The 19,181-nt window shown below is 37.4% G+C and overlaps 2 protein-coding genes across 2 annotated transcripts; one reads left to right on the top strand and one right to left on the bottom strand.

Annotated features, from left to right (window-relative positions):
- The first annotated feature begins 230 nt into the window (after nt 1-230).
- LOC112554799 (neurofilament medium polypeptide-like) lies at nt 231-10,431 on the top strand. Its single transcript, XM_025222843.1, is given in 8 exon segments — nt 231-353; nt 1,274-1,359; nt 1,773-1,854; nt 1,857-1,892; nt 2,210-2,290; nt 2,710-2,831; nt 3,188-3,313; nt 3,563-10,431. Coding segments are annotated over 7 exon segments (735 nt in total). The 5' UTR covers nt 231-353; nt 1,274-1,317; the 3' UTR covers nt 3,809-10,431.
- Nucleotides 10,116-17,126, bottom strand: LOC112554798 (G-protein coupled receptor GRL101-like). The gene is made up of 3 exons (XM_025222842.1): nt 16,430-17,126; nt 15,473-16,020; nt 10,116-15,311 (listed from the first exon to the last, which is right to left on the bottom strand). The coding sequence occupies exons 2-3, from the start codon at nt 15,863-15,865 to the stop codon at nt 14,493-14,495; spliced, it is 1,212 nt and encodes a 403-aa protein (XP_025078627.1). The 5' UTR covers nt 15,866-16,020; nt 16,430-17,126; the 3' UTR covers nt 10,116-14,492.
- Between the last annotated feature and the right edge of the window lie 2,055 nt (nt 17,127-19,181).

A 19,181-nucleotide genomic window follows, 5' to 3' on the forward strand; every position in this document is an offset into this window, starting at 1 on the left:
AGTGAAAGTGGTCTTCAAAAGTATTTTTATTGTTTTAGTTTGTTTATTAGGTGTCATAACATGCATTAACATTGCTGGCTATTTGTTTTACACTCATTCAGATTTGCTTGTCATCATCATAAGTTAACATTTCTTTTCATTAATTAAATAAAAGACATTGATAAAGCTTAGAGGAAATAGCAAAATTTCTCATAAAGAAGATGAGACATTTTTTTCATCCTAAGGGAGCAATCAGTCTAGTGACAAGGTCCACACTGAAGAAGACTGGAGTGATGTCGAAACACTGGATGCATATGCCAAAAGTAAGACACTGGCAGAAAAGGCAGCATGGGACTTTATCAAAGAACTCCCAGGTGAGTTTTGCTATCGTCATCCATCATCTTCATAATAGTCTTTGACAGTCTGTCACAGGTACACTAGTAAATGACAGCTAGATGGTTGACCAGATAGATTTGGACATAACTCAGTTTATTCAGTTGTTTCTTGTGGAAAAAATTAAAGATGCAAAGCAAAATATCAAATGGTTCAATTCCAGTTTCTTGTTAAAATGGCATTGAAAATATTTTTTGTGCTTTTTATGATTTACTTAAAACAACCTTTATTTTTATCCTTGGGAAAACAGAAAATAAAACACGAGTATTTTTACATTTTTTTCATTATCTTGACTTTATCTACTTATATATTCAATAATTATCATCATCAGTAAAAAGTAATGAGATTCATGGCTGTAGGTGCAATAAATGTAAGTGTTTCTCTGTATGTAGAGCATGGCTTGTGGAGAGCAAAGCCAACTTTTTCTTCATACCACCTTTAATTTCCCGATAATCAAGTTTCCATTTGTGCTTGGTGGGTAGGGAGAGTTTTCCCATGACAGACTTGAAGCAGGGCCCTAATCTAGCGAACATCTGCTTTGGAGTTGAAATCACTAACAACAGGGAGTCATTGTTATAAATCAGTGGTACATTGTCTCTCTTGGGAAATAATGGAAAACATTTTGTCTCCATAGCATCAGATTGGTATCCAAATCTTGGGTATATTGTTTTATGTCACTTACCCAATGCCATCTTTGCCACCAGTTTATAATTTTTGCTCCATGCTTAGTAGTTAAGACTCTCTAGAAGAAAGATTTCCCCATGTTGCCTCAGGGGTAACAATTTACCCTTTTCTTCATACCTACAGTCTCGATTATATGTCTTCTACTTTTTGGGGTGCTGTTGTTCCATTTGTTTGCACATATCAGCCTTATGTACTTGCATACCTTTTTCTTGTGCAGATGAAGATAAAATAGAACTGGCTGTCATAAATCCTGCATATGTCATGGGTCCTGTGTTGCATGGCTCTCAGTGTACTAGCATGGAGGTGAGTGAGATCTTTGAGATTTTTCTATTGAATTACTATTGTTTACTCTCGGATAGTACTTCATTCTAACCTTCATGTTAACGACTCCATATTACACTGTTTATAGTATCTACATCCCTTCCTATGTTCATACATTGCTTTACATTCTACTCTTATACCTCATCTTTATGTTGTTCTATACATATTTCACTGTCCACTGTTATCTTTCAGTTATTATTGGTCTGTGCAGAGAGTGCAATCTATCTTGGTCATGATGCTTTGCATTATAAGTGCTTATTATTATTATTAATATGCTTTTAAAAAATTGCATGCTACAAATTTTATAATTATGCCATATTTACACAAATAACAAGCATAGAAGAATAGCAGGATTTCAAAGCTTTGTGCATTCATGAACCATCCTTTGTGAACAGGTATTGAAGCGACTGTTGGAGAGGTCCTTGCCAGCTGTACCAAAGTTAAACTTTGCCCTGGTAGATGTTCGAGATGTGGCTGCTGCCACATCAAGGCCATGACCTTGCCAGAGGCTGCAGGTAGGAATCTTCATTTTCTCTCCCTCTTAAATCTTTGATGCATTTGTGCACCACAGGTATAATCCATAACTCACCCACTGAACCAGACATAGATTGACGTTTTTAAACAAGCTTTAAAATTACAACTGGAAACGAAAGGGCACATTTTCTGTAAGAAAACGATTTTTACTCTTTATAGCCTTACATTAATCAGAATATCTGGATTGTGGATAGGGAGGTGGAAGCAAATAAAATGAAATGATAAGGAGAAATTAATATAAAAATGTTAAGGATTTAAAGGATAAAGATGTAATTAACACTTTACAAAATATTTGCAGGAAACAGGCATCTGATTGTGAACACCAACATGTGGATGAAGGAGATGGCACAGATTTTGGCCAAAGAATTCAAGCCTCAAGGTGGGTGATGTATTCATGTAATTTTAATATTTATCAGTCTTTAATAATCATTATTGGTTTATATATTTTTATGTTTATCTGTGGCCAGAAGGTGATGATTGAGTCAGTTCATACATATGCAATATTACTTTGGTTAAGATGATTGTCCAGTGAGCTCTCATTATTTGTGAATTAGATGTGCTGTTTAGCACCATTAGGAAAAACCATGAAACTGCTCTGCTGACTGCTTTTCTTTTAAGGTGCTTTTTAGACAATAATAATTGTTAAATCTTATTTCCCTAAGGCACAGAGAAAATATCAATAAAAACTGTTCGAGCTGTGTATTTGAATTTAAGTTTTGCACCTTTACTGATGCTTGTGCATGTGCATTGGCAGTTCAAGGGAGGACATTGCTAAATGTGTGATTTTCATTTGCACAGGCTATGGAGTACCGACAGTGAACTGTCCCTACTTTGCGCTTTACTTATCTTCAGTCTTTGATAAGACCATCAAAATGATCCTTCCTCAGATCAACAAGGTCCACAAGTTTGACAACAAGCGAGTGAGTCATCTTGTAGAATTATCAATACCTCATAGACCTACTAAAGGGAGACAAAAATAGTTATGGAGTAGCTTTTGTTGAAAAATCTCTTATTTTCCCAAAAGGCTACTTCAGCCATTGAAGTGAAGTGGAAATGTGTGACTGCTGTGAACTATAGAACCAAGGAAGGGAAGACATTAGACACTAAAGTAAAAGGATTTAAATCCCTCTTCTGCCCTCATTGTTTCATAAGAAAAGACTGAAGGTACTCAGACATTCTGCTTTTTAAGCATGCTAGATTGTCAGGGAAAATTAATGCTTTTGCTTTGGATAAAAGAGTGAGTTTGATTGACCTAACTTAAATGTTCTGTGTGTAGATGAAGGAAGTTCTGGGCATTGAGCCCCGTGATGCTAAGGAGACCCTCATTGACATGGCCTACAGCCTTATAGAAAGTGGCTTTATCAAGCGCACGAAGAAATATCGTGGCCCAGGTGGCATAGAGGTGAGTTGATGATGGTGGTGGTGGTGGTTAAGATATTATAATAGTTGCAATGGCCTGGAGACTGAATAATATTTGCTGGGATGGATATTGTCTATAATAGATTTGTGATTGATTTAGAAAAGTCGGGGTAAATATGTGCACATGTATGTGTAGTAAACCACTTTTAAATAATTAAGTGTGTTGCAGTGTTCAGTTATCTGCATAAAACAGTGGAAACTATAAAATTGCTTTTTTGTTTTGCTATAATAGGAACCCAAAGCAGAAGAAGGCAAAAAAGAGGAAAAAGAAGTGAAGAAGGAAGAAGGCGGTGAAGAGGTGAAAGAGAATGGTGATGTTAAAGAAGATGAGGATGATGACCTGAAAAAGGAGAGTCAAAAAGAGGATGGGAAAAAAGACACAGATGGACAAACAGAGGAAAAGAAAGAGGAGAAAGCTGATGAGCCAGCGTCGGAGGAGAAAAAAGAAGAAACAGCTGATGCCAAGACGGAGAACTAAAGCCTCATGGGAAATGCTGCAGCACTCATAAATGGATGAGGACAAGGACATGGCTAATTTTCCCCTCATTCTCTTTTTTGTTTTTTTTTTCCTTAAACCCCAGTGGTATGTATGTGTGTGTTACTGTCAGGGGAACATATTCCCTTGTTGACCAAGGCCATTAGGGGTAGGGAAGCTGAAGTCTGTGACTGTCGTAAGTTTACTGCCTGGTGGAAATAAAAACTTATGTCTGCTTTTTCTCCCACTTCCCTTTTCTGTTTTCAAACCTATTTGAAGACCATGATGAATCAACAGCCCAGTGTGATCAGAATCTTTGAAAGATGCAAACAGTATTGAACTTAAAATTCCATGAGCTTTCGTGGATTAATATCTTAAGTAAGCCATGCTTTTGTATTAGTGACAGGAATAGTCAAGAAACATGTTGGTTGGAAGTGAAATTGGAAGTTGCACCAATGCTTAAAGCAACATGCATGTTGTTTCATGTATGCATAGTGTATAATTGTGTCTTCTGAATCAGAATGAACACTTTTTTGCCCCACTTTTCAATATTGCTATTCTGCAATGTTCTTTTTTCTGAGTTAAGGAGATCTGAATGCTGCTCTTTTGGAAATTGGTTTTCTCATATTTAGCACTTGCTTGTGCAACCACTGGCTTTCAAGAACAAAGAAGTTTGCAGCACTTTTTATTGCTGTAAGATATTTTTGTGCAAATGTTTAGTGGATTAGGTTAGTGTATGGTTTATACTAGATAAGAGCTTAGACTGGAGAAGGTTGTGGCAGTCTAATCTGGCTGACACCAGTGCTGGTCGGAAGACGACCACATTTTCAACAGTGATGTGAGCCTTCATTGTTACGGTACTTCAGTCCTTTTTAAATTCCAGAGGTTTAAAGAATACAGGATCATTGATTCCTTCCTTCACTGCTGTCAACTGACAAATGGTTATGCTGGCTCATCAGTAATGGTTATTAAAAGGACAACTGGATAATACACAGCAGGCTTTTCACTTAGGCTTGTCTTGAGTAACGGTAAATATTGTTTAGAAAGTGGGCAACACATGGGCTTTTATCTGGGATCTTAGACTGATATTTTTACTTTATTGTTATACATTGATGAAGTGACTTTCCATGATGAAAATATGGTATGTTCATATTTTAGTGGAGTTATAGAATATTTACTGTATACAACACGCTGTTTTTTTTTTTAAATTGGTTCTTATGATGGCATTGTCATTAGTGTAGTAATCAATGCTTTTAATGACAGTTTGGACTTCAGTACCTTACCTTGATTTGAACCACCACAGACACTTTCAAGGTTTCGAAAATGTGACATTGTATTTTTATATTTAAATTGAGGGATGTTAAGAAATGAGGAAAATATGCATGTGAAAATTATTCCTAAAGAATTAAAGGATGAGGCTTATATCTGGGCAGTAATTTATTTGCAGACAGAACACAGGAACTTATTTAATAGGCGAGAGTGAGATATGGAGTTAAAAAATAGTGTAGATGAAAGACCACAAATATTGTGTTTCTTTTCATCATAACAACCTCCTGTGTTGCAATATTTAATATTACCTAGTCATTTTTATTTTTGACTCATATGAGTATGCTTTATACCAACTTTACATTCTTCAACTGTCAGAACTGTTTTACTAAGGTTTTTTTTAAATAAACATTTTGTAAATAATGTATTTCATCCCAATTATAGAAAATGAGATTAGGGTAGTTTGTTGGGAGTGCAATCTGTTGTTTTTCACAGAAAGGGACCAAAAATTGGTGATGCAATCAAGCTTTACCCTTTTTATTTGTTGTTGACCACAATATGTTGGTCAGACAAGATGGATGGAGTGCTTATATTGCTTAGTAGTCACCTAAATAGTTTTCAAAGCTGGTTCATCTGTAAAGGATTTTTCCTTGGGAAAATATTTCTGGAACCTTGTGATAGCTGTTCTCACATGTCCATCTAATATACAAGGAAGATGAGGTTGAGATGAGAGTACATTTTAAAATCCATGTGTTGAAGTAAAAAGCCACAGGTGAATTTTTAAATTATGCACTTAGGAATATAGTTCATAGGGCTTATCAGTGGTAAATAAATTGGTAGGCTAAGGGACATTTCAAGTAAATTCCTTTAAAACATTTTTTTACAATTTTCCAATGTAATTGAAGACCTACTGAAACTGGACATGGAAAGATCCATTCTTAACACAACTAGCACTAAGATTTTATGTGGGGTTATAGCACGGACAGTTTGTATGAATTTTATGTAATTGTTGATGTACATTGATGTATACACATCATAAGACACAAACTTTTTTTCCAAATCCAATTAATTTGAACCCTTTTTATTCATTTTTACCTGGGATTGCTGGAGAACTTGTAAATACATGTTGTCATTTTGAAAAGTGCTAGTCTATTGTTTTGTTGCTTTGTAAGGGCATATGTCTGTTGTAGGAGTCAGCAAGTACAACAAACAATGTGAGACTGGATGACAACTTTGTACATACTTGTGCATAAGCATCTTTTGCCCCCTTCCCCAATTTTTAAGACTCTGCTTTTTATAAATTTCGGGCAGCAGTCTTCCCTCTTTGTCATCATTTTTTGTTTATGAAAAAGTTTCATTGCAATGGAAATATGCTTGTAATAAAATCATGAGGTAAGGGGTAACATTAACCAGGGTAGATGTTTTCTGGGCAACTGTCATCTTGTTATGCCAAACTAGAGTGTTAAAGCACATTTTCTAAGAGTTTTCTGTCTTAATCTTAATTTAAAACGTTCAGATGTGGCAGATGGTGCTGTATAAGTAAAAAATATTGCTAAAGAATAACATTCGTTCCATGAAGTCTCTTTCAAATCAATTTTAAGCATCTTCCAAGAAGGGCTGTAAAATTTAGTTTTGCGTGGAAAATTCAGTACACACACAAAAAGAGAGGTCTACAAGAAAATAGAACATATTGCTTTACAGTGTACTGTTGCTTTACTGCTGATTATATTTCTGCTGTACGTTAAAGCCATTTTTTGTTATGCTTCTGAATGTTCTCAGTGGCCTTGTATGCCATGCAGGGTTATCATAAAAAGTGTTTTTAGACAGTGGTAAATCAAAATTCTTTGTGATTGTTCTTACTGTGCAGAATCGTAAACATTTGTCCTTTTCGTTTTCTTTACTGTTTTTTCATATTCTTCAGACCATTTCATAGACGTTGAAGCCCAAGCCCACACCAAGAAAAAAACCCAGAAATCCAACAAAACAAAATATAACAGAACATTAATTGTATTAAATGCATGAAGATATTGTGCACAGCAGCGATTTCCAGAAAGTGGAATGCTCTCATGAAACCTTATACTTTGTACTGGTTGCCTGCTAAGTTCTTGAAGATCTGATAATTAAGTTGATGAGCTAAGCATTCCTTTGGTTGCTTGCGGAATGTAACTAAGAAAGTCTGTGTATATCTTGAAGCAAACGTAAAGTTTAAATATTAACACAAGTATTTTTCTACAATCCTAAGTTAGAACATGATTTAAACAACAAACGCAATGGTAACATAGCAACAAGTTGAGGAAACAATCTGATACAGGCGTAGTTGTGTGACCATATAGTTGGTGGCTTGGTACTGGCAATTTCTGCATAATTTATACACAATAAATGCATTGCTCAAACATTTTCTGACTTTCAGAAAGCATGGCTGGCATTATTATACTCTGCACAAATGAATCTGCACATTTGGTGCCGCATTTCAAAATTCCAGATCTTCAACAAGATCTCTTACCACGCTGCTTGCTTTTGAAAGCTGTGATTTGGCACGTTTTTATTATGCTTTTTAACAGTTTCATTTATTTTTCTGTAACCAGTTTGAATGGTATCTTACTGTAATGCAGTTTTTAAGTAACTTTACTTTCATCTGTCTTTTTTCTTTTTTATCAAAGTAGTTTAGCTGCCTGAAGTGAACAAAGAAAGGAGCATTATTAATGCCGGGACTGATTTTATGTAAATGGCATGTTTGGTATCGCATGACAGGGCTAAATATTTGTGCAGATTTGGTTTTGTCTTCTGTGTGTTCAGAGAATCAAAGTATGTCTTTACTGCCTCAGTGCTTGTATTTGTCTCTTATCAATATTCTTTGTTGGTGCTCTTTTCTTTTTCCAACTTGTGCATGAATTTTATGTGCAGGATGACAATTTATTGCTTTGAAAGTGTTGTGACTTTTGTTGGAAGACTTCAAAAATGATTGCCCATCAAAAACCTGCGTTTGCATTTTATATTCAGTATTATCTCTCATATATTTTTTTATTCTGTCATTCTTCTTTCTTGCTTTCTGATGAAGAGAAAAATAAGGGTTGGAAAAAACTGCAAAAGAGATGATGTGATGATAAGCCTTTTTAGTCGTCAGATCAGGAAACAAAAGATATAGAAAACACTTGGGGGAAATAAAAATGTTTAGTGTGAAGGATAAATTGTAAAGAGTGCTGAGGAAGACTGTCATGGAAAATCAGGTCAATTTCAGTCTTCAGAAGTGCAGAAACATTGTATTTCTTTCCAATGCGCCTTTTTTATGAAACATGACTTAGCTAAATATCCAATTCCTCAAATCATGAGTGATATTAACAGAAGTCCATGTGGATAATCCATCATGAATTTTCCCATCTCTGTTACAGAATGTCTGTTTTGGTTCTTTCTGTAAGTTTTGGTTGGGATGTTCACTATCAGTGGGTCACATCTGTATGTGTATTTGCCTTTACTGCATGTTGGCATACTGATAACCATCCATTCAGCCTGGAAGCCATATTTTGTAATACTGTACTTTTACAGTTTGAATCTATGTACAACAATGCCATTGCATGTTCTTTGAAGACTTATTTTTTATTTTGTATTTTTTCAATTTGAACTGGAAGAAACAAAAATATCTTGTGCTGTTTTTGGTCCATTTTCTGTGAGATATCTGTTTTTTAGAGCTGCTTTAAAATGTATCATTCCACTAGCATATTTTTGATTGTTACAGATGTGTGATCTGAAGACAATGTTGCACATTTCTGACCATGTGATGATGTTTGAAGAAAAATGTCTTTGTTGTTTCAGACTTGAAACAGTGCTTGCCATGTGACTTGTTCATAACCTTTCCATCAGCACTGCAGCAAGGCTTAATGCTTCGTCACCATCTACTCACATAAATGAGATGTCATACCCCAGAATAATCCTGCCTGTACATTTCTTTTCCTGTCCCTTCTCTATTCCCTATCCTTGTCCCATCCCATAAACTGCAAACTAGCAGTACAAGTTTTTGTTGGTCATCAGTGTATGTACGAGGCCTCTAATGGTATCCATCATTATTCAGTAGTGATGCTTGCCCATATGACCCACATCAGTGACAAACATCATTCAGGCCTCCAAGGATAAACTAATGATTTATAATGTTAAATTTTTGTCTTTGATATCGGCTTATTTTAAAATGTGATGTGCTGTCACTTCTTCCACTTATCATATTTTAATAATTGTGCTGAAATTGTTGCTGCGTCATCTTGAGTTTGCATACAAAGTAAAATGTCTGCCAGCAGTTGTGTAAAGCAGTCTACAATATTGTGTCTGTACAGTTAACTCGTGAAACCGAATTTGCCAAGTTTCTTTTGGCAGCATGTAATTACCATGCTGAGCTGTCCATTCTGATGTCTTCTTGCCTGCAGATATTTTTCGCCTTGTGAGTGGAAGAGCATACCAACACCTCAAATATTTTCTTGGTATAATTGATAGTGCTCAATCAAAGCTAGCCACAGGTGTTTGTCTTGAGTGTTTGCCTGGGCTATCAGAAGCCACAGTGATGAAGGAGTGGCAGTGGAAGTTGGCAAAGTCATTCATGTTGGACGAGGGTGCTTGTTAGATTTTTCTTGAGGGCTGATGGGGGAAAAGGGAGTGGAGAGTTTTATAACTTCATTTATTTTTACCGACATAGAGCAGCTGCAGGTACTTCTGCTTGCATTTTCGCTGGTTTTCTAAACCAGCAGTGAGAAGGTCACACACCAATTTGGCACAAGCTAGCACCTCGATACTTTTTGGCTTCTTCCAGCCTTCAGTCCATGACATTTGTGCTGAAACCGCATATTAAGGCTGTGAGGAAGTGCCAGTAAGGATTGAAACAAACCTGTCCAGTCAGTAAAATTTAACTCTGCATTTACCCACTTGTTCGTTCCACTTCATTCACTGTCCAAGCCACACTTCTTTCCAACATAAATGCCAGTGAGGAAGGCAAGAATTCATTCTACTCTCGAAAAACATCAATAGTCTGAGATAATGTGACCTAGACAGTGATTTTGTTTTGTTTTTTTAACGAAGGTCTTGATAGGTTTGGAACAAAATTTTCTTGTAGTGCACCCCTTCTCATGAAGTGAGTGACTTTCATCTCACTGCCATGCTGCCTTGAGATTGATCTGTGTACATGCTAACGTCAACTTGCCAAGTTTGTCTGTGGGGTTCAGTAAATGTGGACAAGTTTTAATGTTTACCTGCTTTCCAACCACCGTGTACTGCTTAACCCCATGTAAGCCAGTCATTATACCAACAATTTTTTATTATGATTATGTACTGTCTGCTCAATACATTGTGCATTACGTGAAATAAACTTTTGTTTAGAAAAATATAATTGTTCTTTGTGACCTCTCAGCTGGAAAATATGAACAGGGTTTCATTAGCAGTTCCAGGTAACGATGAAATCTGAAAGAAATTTTAAGTTTTCTGCATCATTTTTATACCTAAATGTAGGATGTGCCATTAGTATCAAAGTAATAAACTAACATTTGAGAGCTAGGAGTGACAATCACTCAAATTTTGACATGGAATTACAAAAACTAGAGATGCTAAAAATCACAGCTGTTATGATATTGGCTATATTTTGTCTGTGCACTTGAAAGAAAGATTTAACAGAGAAAAAAATGCATGTGATGTCAGTCTTTTTATTTCATGTCGTGTTGCTTTATTCTCTGCTGATTGCTTTTCATGTAGTGCCACTGTTTTTATTCATTTTTGCAAGTTTGTTTTGGTTGCATGTCTGTTCCTTAAAAGCTTTTTTTTTTTATCTGCTGATTGAAAGTGCCACAAATGTTTTTGTCGTAGATTTTTATTGCCATCTCTACCATTAGCTTCTGATTCTAATTTCTTGTTCCTGGTTTTCTGTTATATTATCTAACATCAATCCTACCCCTCAAGCTCCCCAGAGGCTGATATTTGATACATGGCCAGCAGCAGAGTGCTATTGGCCTACACGGAGTGCTGGATATTCCTATGAAATGGTTGTTCAATCATGCAGTTTCCTGTATACAGTGGCCTGGCACTAATATTTCCCCTTGTAGGATATATGACAGACGTAGTTATTTTGAACAAGTGTGAGGTTCCATAGTGAAGGAGTCGGAAAATAAATTCTGAATACTTAGTTCATTAACACCAATATTAGTTAAGCTCAATTAATCAGCGTTTTATTTGTCGTAAGCTCACACAGAACATTTAAAAATGAAGGCGATATTGATTATCCCCTCCCACACACACACAAGCTGTTCTTCCCCAAAACAAAATATTAAAAACAAAATAATGATAAAAATCAGTTTATCATTGATGGTTCTGGCTGCCAGTACCTCTTGTATCTTCTGCCTGTGAGAAGGTTGGCAAGTGTATGTGTTGCAGCAGGCTGCAAAGAACCAATTTGTTGATAGATTTTTCTGAGGAACATAAATTTCATATTGTTCATTAATACATTTCTATAGAGTTCGTCATGGCGACAGAGCATGCAGTACTTTTTCATTCGTGCAAATTTCTTGCAGAATATTTCAAGCCTTTTAAATGTTTGAGGTGTCTATTTTGAAACTAAATTCTAAAGAAATTTGATTTAGTATTTCAGCATCAGTCTCAATTAAGGTATAGGAACAAAGTGGAATAAATTTTTATTCGTCGTGTAATTGTATCAATGTCTTTTCGGAAAATATATTTACTGAATCATTTAATGTGTACTATCATGTGTAGCAATTTTTGTTTTTCAAATTAGACCCAGCTGTGCATGTCATCAATGCTATTTGCTGTTTTTCTTATTTTTGTCAGAGACTACTTCACTGCCGGGATTACTATACACTAAAGACAAAGCTGTATTTTATTTACTGGGTGCCATCTACTGGAGGCGTGGGGTGGGAGGCATTTTAGCCAGTCAGTAAATCAAACAGACATTACTATATTCACATGACATTCAAATGGAATATAAAAATTATCCATTGCCCTTGAATTTCAAGGTAATGTGTGGGGCTGCAGGTCATAAACCTTTCTTTATGAAAACTTTCTTTATGAAGCTGATAAAGAGTCTGGCACCAAGGTAAACTCATTAACTTGATTATGAAAAGGCAGATGACATTTGAGACTTGAGGATTTTCACCAAACCGAAAATAATGGCAAAACTACAGTAAATGCTTCCCAGTGACACTTCATTGAAGCTCATATACAAGGTCACGGACTGCCAACACATTTTGTGCAATGATGTCTGACATTGTTTTTTTATTATTATTGATATATCTGTCAGAGCACTCATACGTTGAAGTTAACATTGTAAGTTTTTTTTAAAGTGCTAAAACTACTAGACATTACCTAAAAAAAAAATTGGCGAATAATTACAAAAGCTAACAATAAAATATGCAGCTTTTACAGGAAGTTAACACAAAAAAAAAATACGTTTGATTCAGATTAATATTTAATATACTATATACATCCGTGATAAGCCTTTGTACACACAAATAAAAAAACAAAAACTGCTGGGCCAGTCGGCTCACTTTCGGCGTTTTGATGGAGATTATTTCATTATTCTGTAAACACAGAAAGCGTTTCAAACAGTTGATCTCTGGTTTCCAACAAAAACAACAAACCGGACCTGGATTCTGGAGAAAAAGTTATATGGTGTCCACTGGCCATACAGACTCATTAACAATTCCTTGGATTTCCCTGTTGATAGGTCGTGAGCCTGTGTTGTGGTTTGTTGTTGCTGTCATCATACAAAGACAACATTGCCGGTTGTGGTGGTCGTTGTAAGCTACCTCCTTTGAAAAAATTCACCGCCTGCTGTTTTCTCTTCTATCGCAGGTCCCTTGAAAACTCCTCCTGTAGATGAGTTTAGTATATCCGGATGTTTGTTACACAAAGAGTGATATATATTGTCTCTTTGTTTGTCTCTTTGACAATTGTTTGCAATGCACAGTTAATCTGTGTCTTTTATTGTTCCTCTTGTCTGGATTGTTTTTGTATGCCTGCTTCAGCCTTTCTTTCATATACTATCTAAGCTATCTTTACACATTCATCTCTCAAGTTTTAAGCCTTATAAGTTTACTTCTCTGTATTACATTTATCTTTCATTCAATAAAATGATGTTAAAATTAAACGTGCAAGAATTTGTATGAAATATGAAACATTTAACAAATATAAAAGCACATAACTGCTAAATATGGTGTTAAGTGACTATTTTGTTATCACTAAATTTTTTCTGGCGCAGAAGAAGCTGAAGCATTTTCTCTTCCTTGGCCTGAGCTCTCATTTCTAAAACAAGGTTGAGAGTGTAGAGAAAGGGGTTCAGTACTGATTTAAGAGGGTAGATAAAAATGGCCATAGCCACGTTCACTTCCCTGGCACTGAAACACCAACATAAGCAAGGATGGCCACCATTCCGATTGGAAACCAGCAAAGGAAGTCGGACACTGCGACAGTAATCAGCCTGCGGGCAATGGTCAGGTCATTGACCTTCTTGGTGGAGTCGGCTGCTGACATACTATTCACGCGAACTGACCAAAAAATCAACGCTTGACCCAAACCTATTAGTAAGAAGATCACAAAATTCAGAAGGACCATGATCCCATACGAATAACCACGACCTAAAAATTCTCTCCTTGTAACAGGTAGAGGAAGACACATTCCATTTTGGCCGTAAAAGTTCCATCGTTCGGCAAAAGGCAGGAAAGGAACAAGAGCCAGTAAAAATCCAGCCATCCACACCACAACACAAGAAATCTGAGCTGACCTTTTGCTTAAACGAAAGTCGTTAAACGGAAAGCGTAAAACAAGCAGGCGGTCAAAGGTTATGAGTAAAACAAGGACCGCTGACACCTCACTGGCCATCAAGACCAGCATCCCTGCTGCTTTACATGGGATGCTGCTCCTCCAGGTGCTGTCATGCCACACGTAAGCACCCTGATAAACTGTGTCAGCCACCCCTATGACTGCCAAATACACGCCTACCAGACAATCAGACATGCACAGGTTGGTAACAAACACATCAAAACCATTCTTGCTTGAGACTTTTTTAATAAAAACCCGATAAACGAAACTGGAAAAATTTCCCACCAAAGACAAACCCGCAAATAGAGACAGAAATATGCGGTACAGATTGGACCGAAGAAGAGAATCACACGAGGAAATTTCGTCGAATGGAGCTTTGCAGTTCTGAGAGTTGAAATAATCTGGTAACACCTGTGGACAACAAAGTTTGTAATTATCCGCATGAACTGCCTTCAACTTGTTGACCCCTCTCAACACAGTGGAATGTATCTCGGTCATCGGGCAACCGCGCAGGTCAAGCAAGTTCAAATCACTAAACTCTGCAAAATCCCCGTCTACAAGATCGATTCCCATGTTGGACAAATTTAACTTTTGCAGGTTAGGAAAAATTGAAGCCACGCGGTTAAGAATTAAGATTTTTCAAAGAAATTCTCGAAATGTCGAGTGTCAGCACAGTGTGCAAAGGTATCTTCCAGCTTACTGAGCTCATAAAGAAAGTAGATAGCAAATTCCCTCCCATAGACAACACTCGTAAATTGATCAGGGCAGAAAAAGTATGGTCATTAAAAAATGTCAGTGAGTTATTACTTAAGTCAAGATGCTGCAAGTTAGGTAAGGTCAGGTCAATCAGACGACTTATGTTGCAATTGGCCAAGTTTAAATAAACAAGAAATATATTGTTAACGACATTTGAGGGGGACATTCCAGATCCTCTTGCGTCCAGATATCGGAGGTGTGGGTAGTCAGACACAAGGAAATGTCCACCACAAACAAAGGACAGACCGTTACAGGAGCAGTTTGCTGGACACGCCATGCTGCACAAACGTTCGTCGTCTTGCTGTGGGCATTGCGGGTGGCCGTCACACACGTGATCGGGGTGGAGACAGACAATGGAGCCCCGGCATCGGAAAAATCCTGGACATGTGTAGTTGCTGCACATAGTCTCATCCTCGTGGCCAGGACAGTCGAGCACGCCGTTACAGAGAAGAAAGACAGGCATGCAGTAGACATCAGCTCCTGGGCAACGGAAGTGTGTGTCTGGGCAGTCAGAAGGTCCTTCCAACGCGAGAAGCTTCCCATGATCAATGTCCACTATGACGGGGGGAGAAGGATTATTCATGACAATAGTCATTTCTTCTTCTTCTTGAAGAATGCCACACTGCTCGTCTGCTTTATTGACACACTGTTCAGTTCCATCACACTGTTCGACCTGCTTGATGCACTGTTTAGAATAGAAAACACACAGAGGGAGAGAATTATTATAGATACTATAGACCACATAAAGGCATGCAAATCTGAGCGCGTGAGAGAGAGAAGGACAGGAGTGAGAGAGAGAGAGAAATCATATGAGAGAAAAAAATATTGTTTCTAAGCCCTCGTCACCTGCTGGTTCCCACAGTCATAAGCCTTGAGATTGTCGCACGGCGGAAACACGCAAAAGTCCTCGTCGCTGTTGTCGTCACAGTCTCTGCGATAATCGCATACAAGGGTGTACGGCACGCTTTCGAAGCCGTTGTTGCAGGTGAAGAAAGGCGGAAGTGACGTCACAGACTCTAAGCAGGCCGTCACCGAGCCGTACGTGTGAACCAGGCAGGCGGATGTGGCGTCACAGGACAGGAAGTCGTGTGTGCTATGACCCATGGGGCAATGGCGGAAGCCCCTCGTCTTGCTGACAGTCGGCCTCGCGGGCAGAAGTGACGAGCTGCTCTGGTCGGTTCTCATCTGAGTGCGTCTCCACCTCACACAAAATGTCTGGATGGTTCGACGAGTAACCATCGCAACTGTCGGAATCGAAGAAATAGTTAAACGGGTTTTCGTTTGGTTGCGAGGTGTCTAACTTCACCATCATGCACGATGGAAATCCAAATTTTCCACGCGAGTGGAAAGAATATGCTACAGAGTTATCTGTCCACCGGTGTGTCTGTCCGTATCTGAAACAAGCAGGTACCAAATTTTAAAACAACTGAAGCAACAAGAATGGTTATATAAAAGATTTATCTAACATCATGGATACCGGATAATCATTTGAAACCATCGAGTGAAAAGCAAAAAAAAAAAAAAAAAAAAATGTATGCTGTTATACAGTTAAAACGTTTTCAAAAAAGCTCGACATATAATTTCTAAGACAATTTAAATAATGTAATATTAATAATTTTTCTTTTGAATTAAAATTATGTTTTATCTATTAATTAGAAGGATAGTCACAAGTACTGTCTCTTGCTGTTGGAAGGTTTTGGCTTATTAAAATATGTAAATGAGATTTCACTCCTTCACTCGATTATTTAAAATTATTTACAGTTAAATAAGTAGCAATGTCATTAACATAAGTATAATATTTACATGCTTGGCATCTCACTCGGAGTTTTATGAAGACCAAGATACACGAAGGCAGTCTCAAGCTCTCCAAATATCGTAAAACATCTTCAGCTTCCGTCTGGTGTTGAGAATTGCAAGACCGCATTCCTTTGATAGGCAGTAGGTGTTCGCTTCATACCAACTAGCTTGAAGATGTCCGACAATCACAAAACAACCCTCACCTGTAGAAACAAAACCTGGACCACACTCTGGGCTGGTGTATGGACAGTTCCTCTCATCCTCGTGGTCCACACACTCGGAGACAAAATTGCAGGAGTAATGTTGTTGGAAGTCGGGCCACTCCGGGACAGAACAGTTCAGTCGGCCATCTGGAAGCTTCGGTGGTGATGACGAGTTACGATGAAATGAGAATATTATTCGAAATCCTGTTTTTTCTTCTTCAGAATTGCTACGGAAATGCACAAACATCTCTGTGGTTTGGTAAACTGTTGGTGGCAGTCGTACTGTTAGACAGAGCTTGAGGGCCAGGTGTGTGGAGGTGTTGCCGCCCAGGTAGATCTCCGCTACATCTCGTTCGGGGGCGCAGGTTTCCAGGTAATTTTCAGTTTTAAGTTGTAAAACACTGAGCAAAAGGTAGTGGTCATCAGGTACTTTGACTTGTACCCAGCTGTCCATGGAAAGGTGGGTACTTGGTTTTCCAGTTCCATCCTGGGTTTGAATGTAGCCTTTAACACAAAAAATGTATTCACACCAGGTGTGTATGTGTGTGCTTGTTTTTTTTGTTGTTTGTTTGTTTGTTTGTTTGTTTGTTTGAGGGGTATGTAAGACAGTGGTGGGCTTCATAATTGTATCAATATGCAAACCAACACTTGAAAGTCGTTGATACCATTCGTTTTACTTTAAGACTCCTGAAAGTTGTTAACTGTTAAAAAATTGTGCATTGATTAATTATTTCTAGTTAAATGTAGGACTACCATTTTTTAGGGAGGTTTGATGTTTGTTGTTGTTTTTATACGAGCTTACCTCCGTGGTCAGAAGAGTAGATTAGTTCCAGCTGAGGTTTAGGAATTGCCGTGAAGCTGAGAGTGAAATGGCATGGACGATGTGTGGCACCATTGTCTCGAGAATAAGATACCTTCATTCTAACACGGCTTGTGTAGCTTTCTGCATTTTATTTTCTTCTGTACAGTTTGACACCCAGACTCCAGGAGTACTTCATTGACACCGACATCAAGTGCCTCCAGACGACAGTAGCAGTCGGCTTTTCTTTGAACCACTTTAGTCTCAGTTTGGCGACCATACTCTCTGGAACTGTAATTTCAATCGTGCATTCATACTTGTTTGTGGTGCTCACTAGGTCGGTCATGCTGACTGAACCCTGTTGACCTGTGACCTTCAGGACATTCTTACAGTCGTTGGCGTCTTCAATCACGAGAAGAGGACCTTCAGATCCGATACTGGTGTCCTTGCTGTTGTCATCATGAGAAGAATGATCGGTAGAGGAAGCAGTCTGGTATTGGAGGGTGAACTCATGAACTTGTATTATGTCCGTGGTGAACTGGAAGTCTTTAGTAGAGTGGAGTCTGTTAACAGTTGAGTGTCTTGAAGGATGTAGAGAAGAAGGAAACTCAAAACGACTTCATGTTTCTTGTAGTAATTCATAGCAGAGTTGTTGAAATATCTCGTGAACATGATTTTTAATTAAATAAATCCCTGTCCGCTTTTCTGATTAGTTTGCTGCTTGCTTGTATTGTTTAGTTTTGGGCAGTAATCAAGTCTTCCTTTTGTTTTTTCTCTGCCATCATTCTCCTACAACGTGTGTATGCAGAAAAGCTGTTATTTTTTAATAATATGATAGTATTAATATTTTGGAAGATAAAAAAAAATCTTAGCTAACGTTCAGTGTGAAGGTTAGTGCGGTTCACTTATTCAAAGTGTCGTTGGATTTGATATTTAATATTCTCTCGCTTGCACCCATGTTTATTTTATTTGTTTCTGTTTGTAGCATTCATTCATCACTTTTGACTTTACTTTTTATAGTCTTATTAGGTATGTGTTTAGTTTACTTCTTGGGTTTTGAGTAGTCTTTCAGGAAAGATAAATGTAAACTCACGTACTTAGCCTGATTGCTTTTCTTTCTTTTCTTACAAAGTTATCTATCGCAAAAGAATAAAAGACCTTCAAACAAGCAAATAAAAACAAAGGAAACGCAAATATGTAGATGAGAAAGTTATTATTTATTTCATATTAAAATCCTGACACTTTATGGTATTATTAATTACAAATTATGACAAATAACCATAGCAAAATGTCAACTGGTAAAACTTCGAATCGAACACATTTTGGCAAAGCACAGTCGATGTGTTGATGTAAATTTTTTCTATAAAGATGAAACTGATAGAAAGGATTTGCAAATATGATTTCTACTTTCTTGTTCACCCGTTTGGATATGCAGCCGGCAGTGTACATCGCACAGCACAACTTGATGAACTGACAGTTTGTATCACGAACTTAACAGGCTAGGCTTGGACTTGGCCATAGTAGCCCTATAACATATTCTGACGCAAGATACACTGGGAAAAAACAGGCTAGGCTTGTGGACTTGTTATTGATAATACTGTAGAGAAGAAATTGAGCATTATTGCTCTGTGTAGGGTTAGTATCACAGAAAAATACTAGACAGTAAAAATTGTTCCCCCTTAATTCGTTTTTTTCTGCAATGGTTGAAATAATGTTTGAAAACGTGTAGAAAACTCCTTAAGATACTTAGTTTTCA

The sequence above is a fragment of the Pomacea canaliculata genome, linkage group LG14 (genome assembly GCF_003073045.1).
Source record: "Pomacea canaliculata isolate SZHN2017 linkage group LG14, ASM307304v1, whole genome shotgun sequence".
NCBI lineage: Eukaryota > Metazoa > Mollusca > Gastropoda > Architaenioglossa > Ampullariidae > Pomacea > Pomacea canaliculata.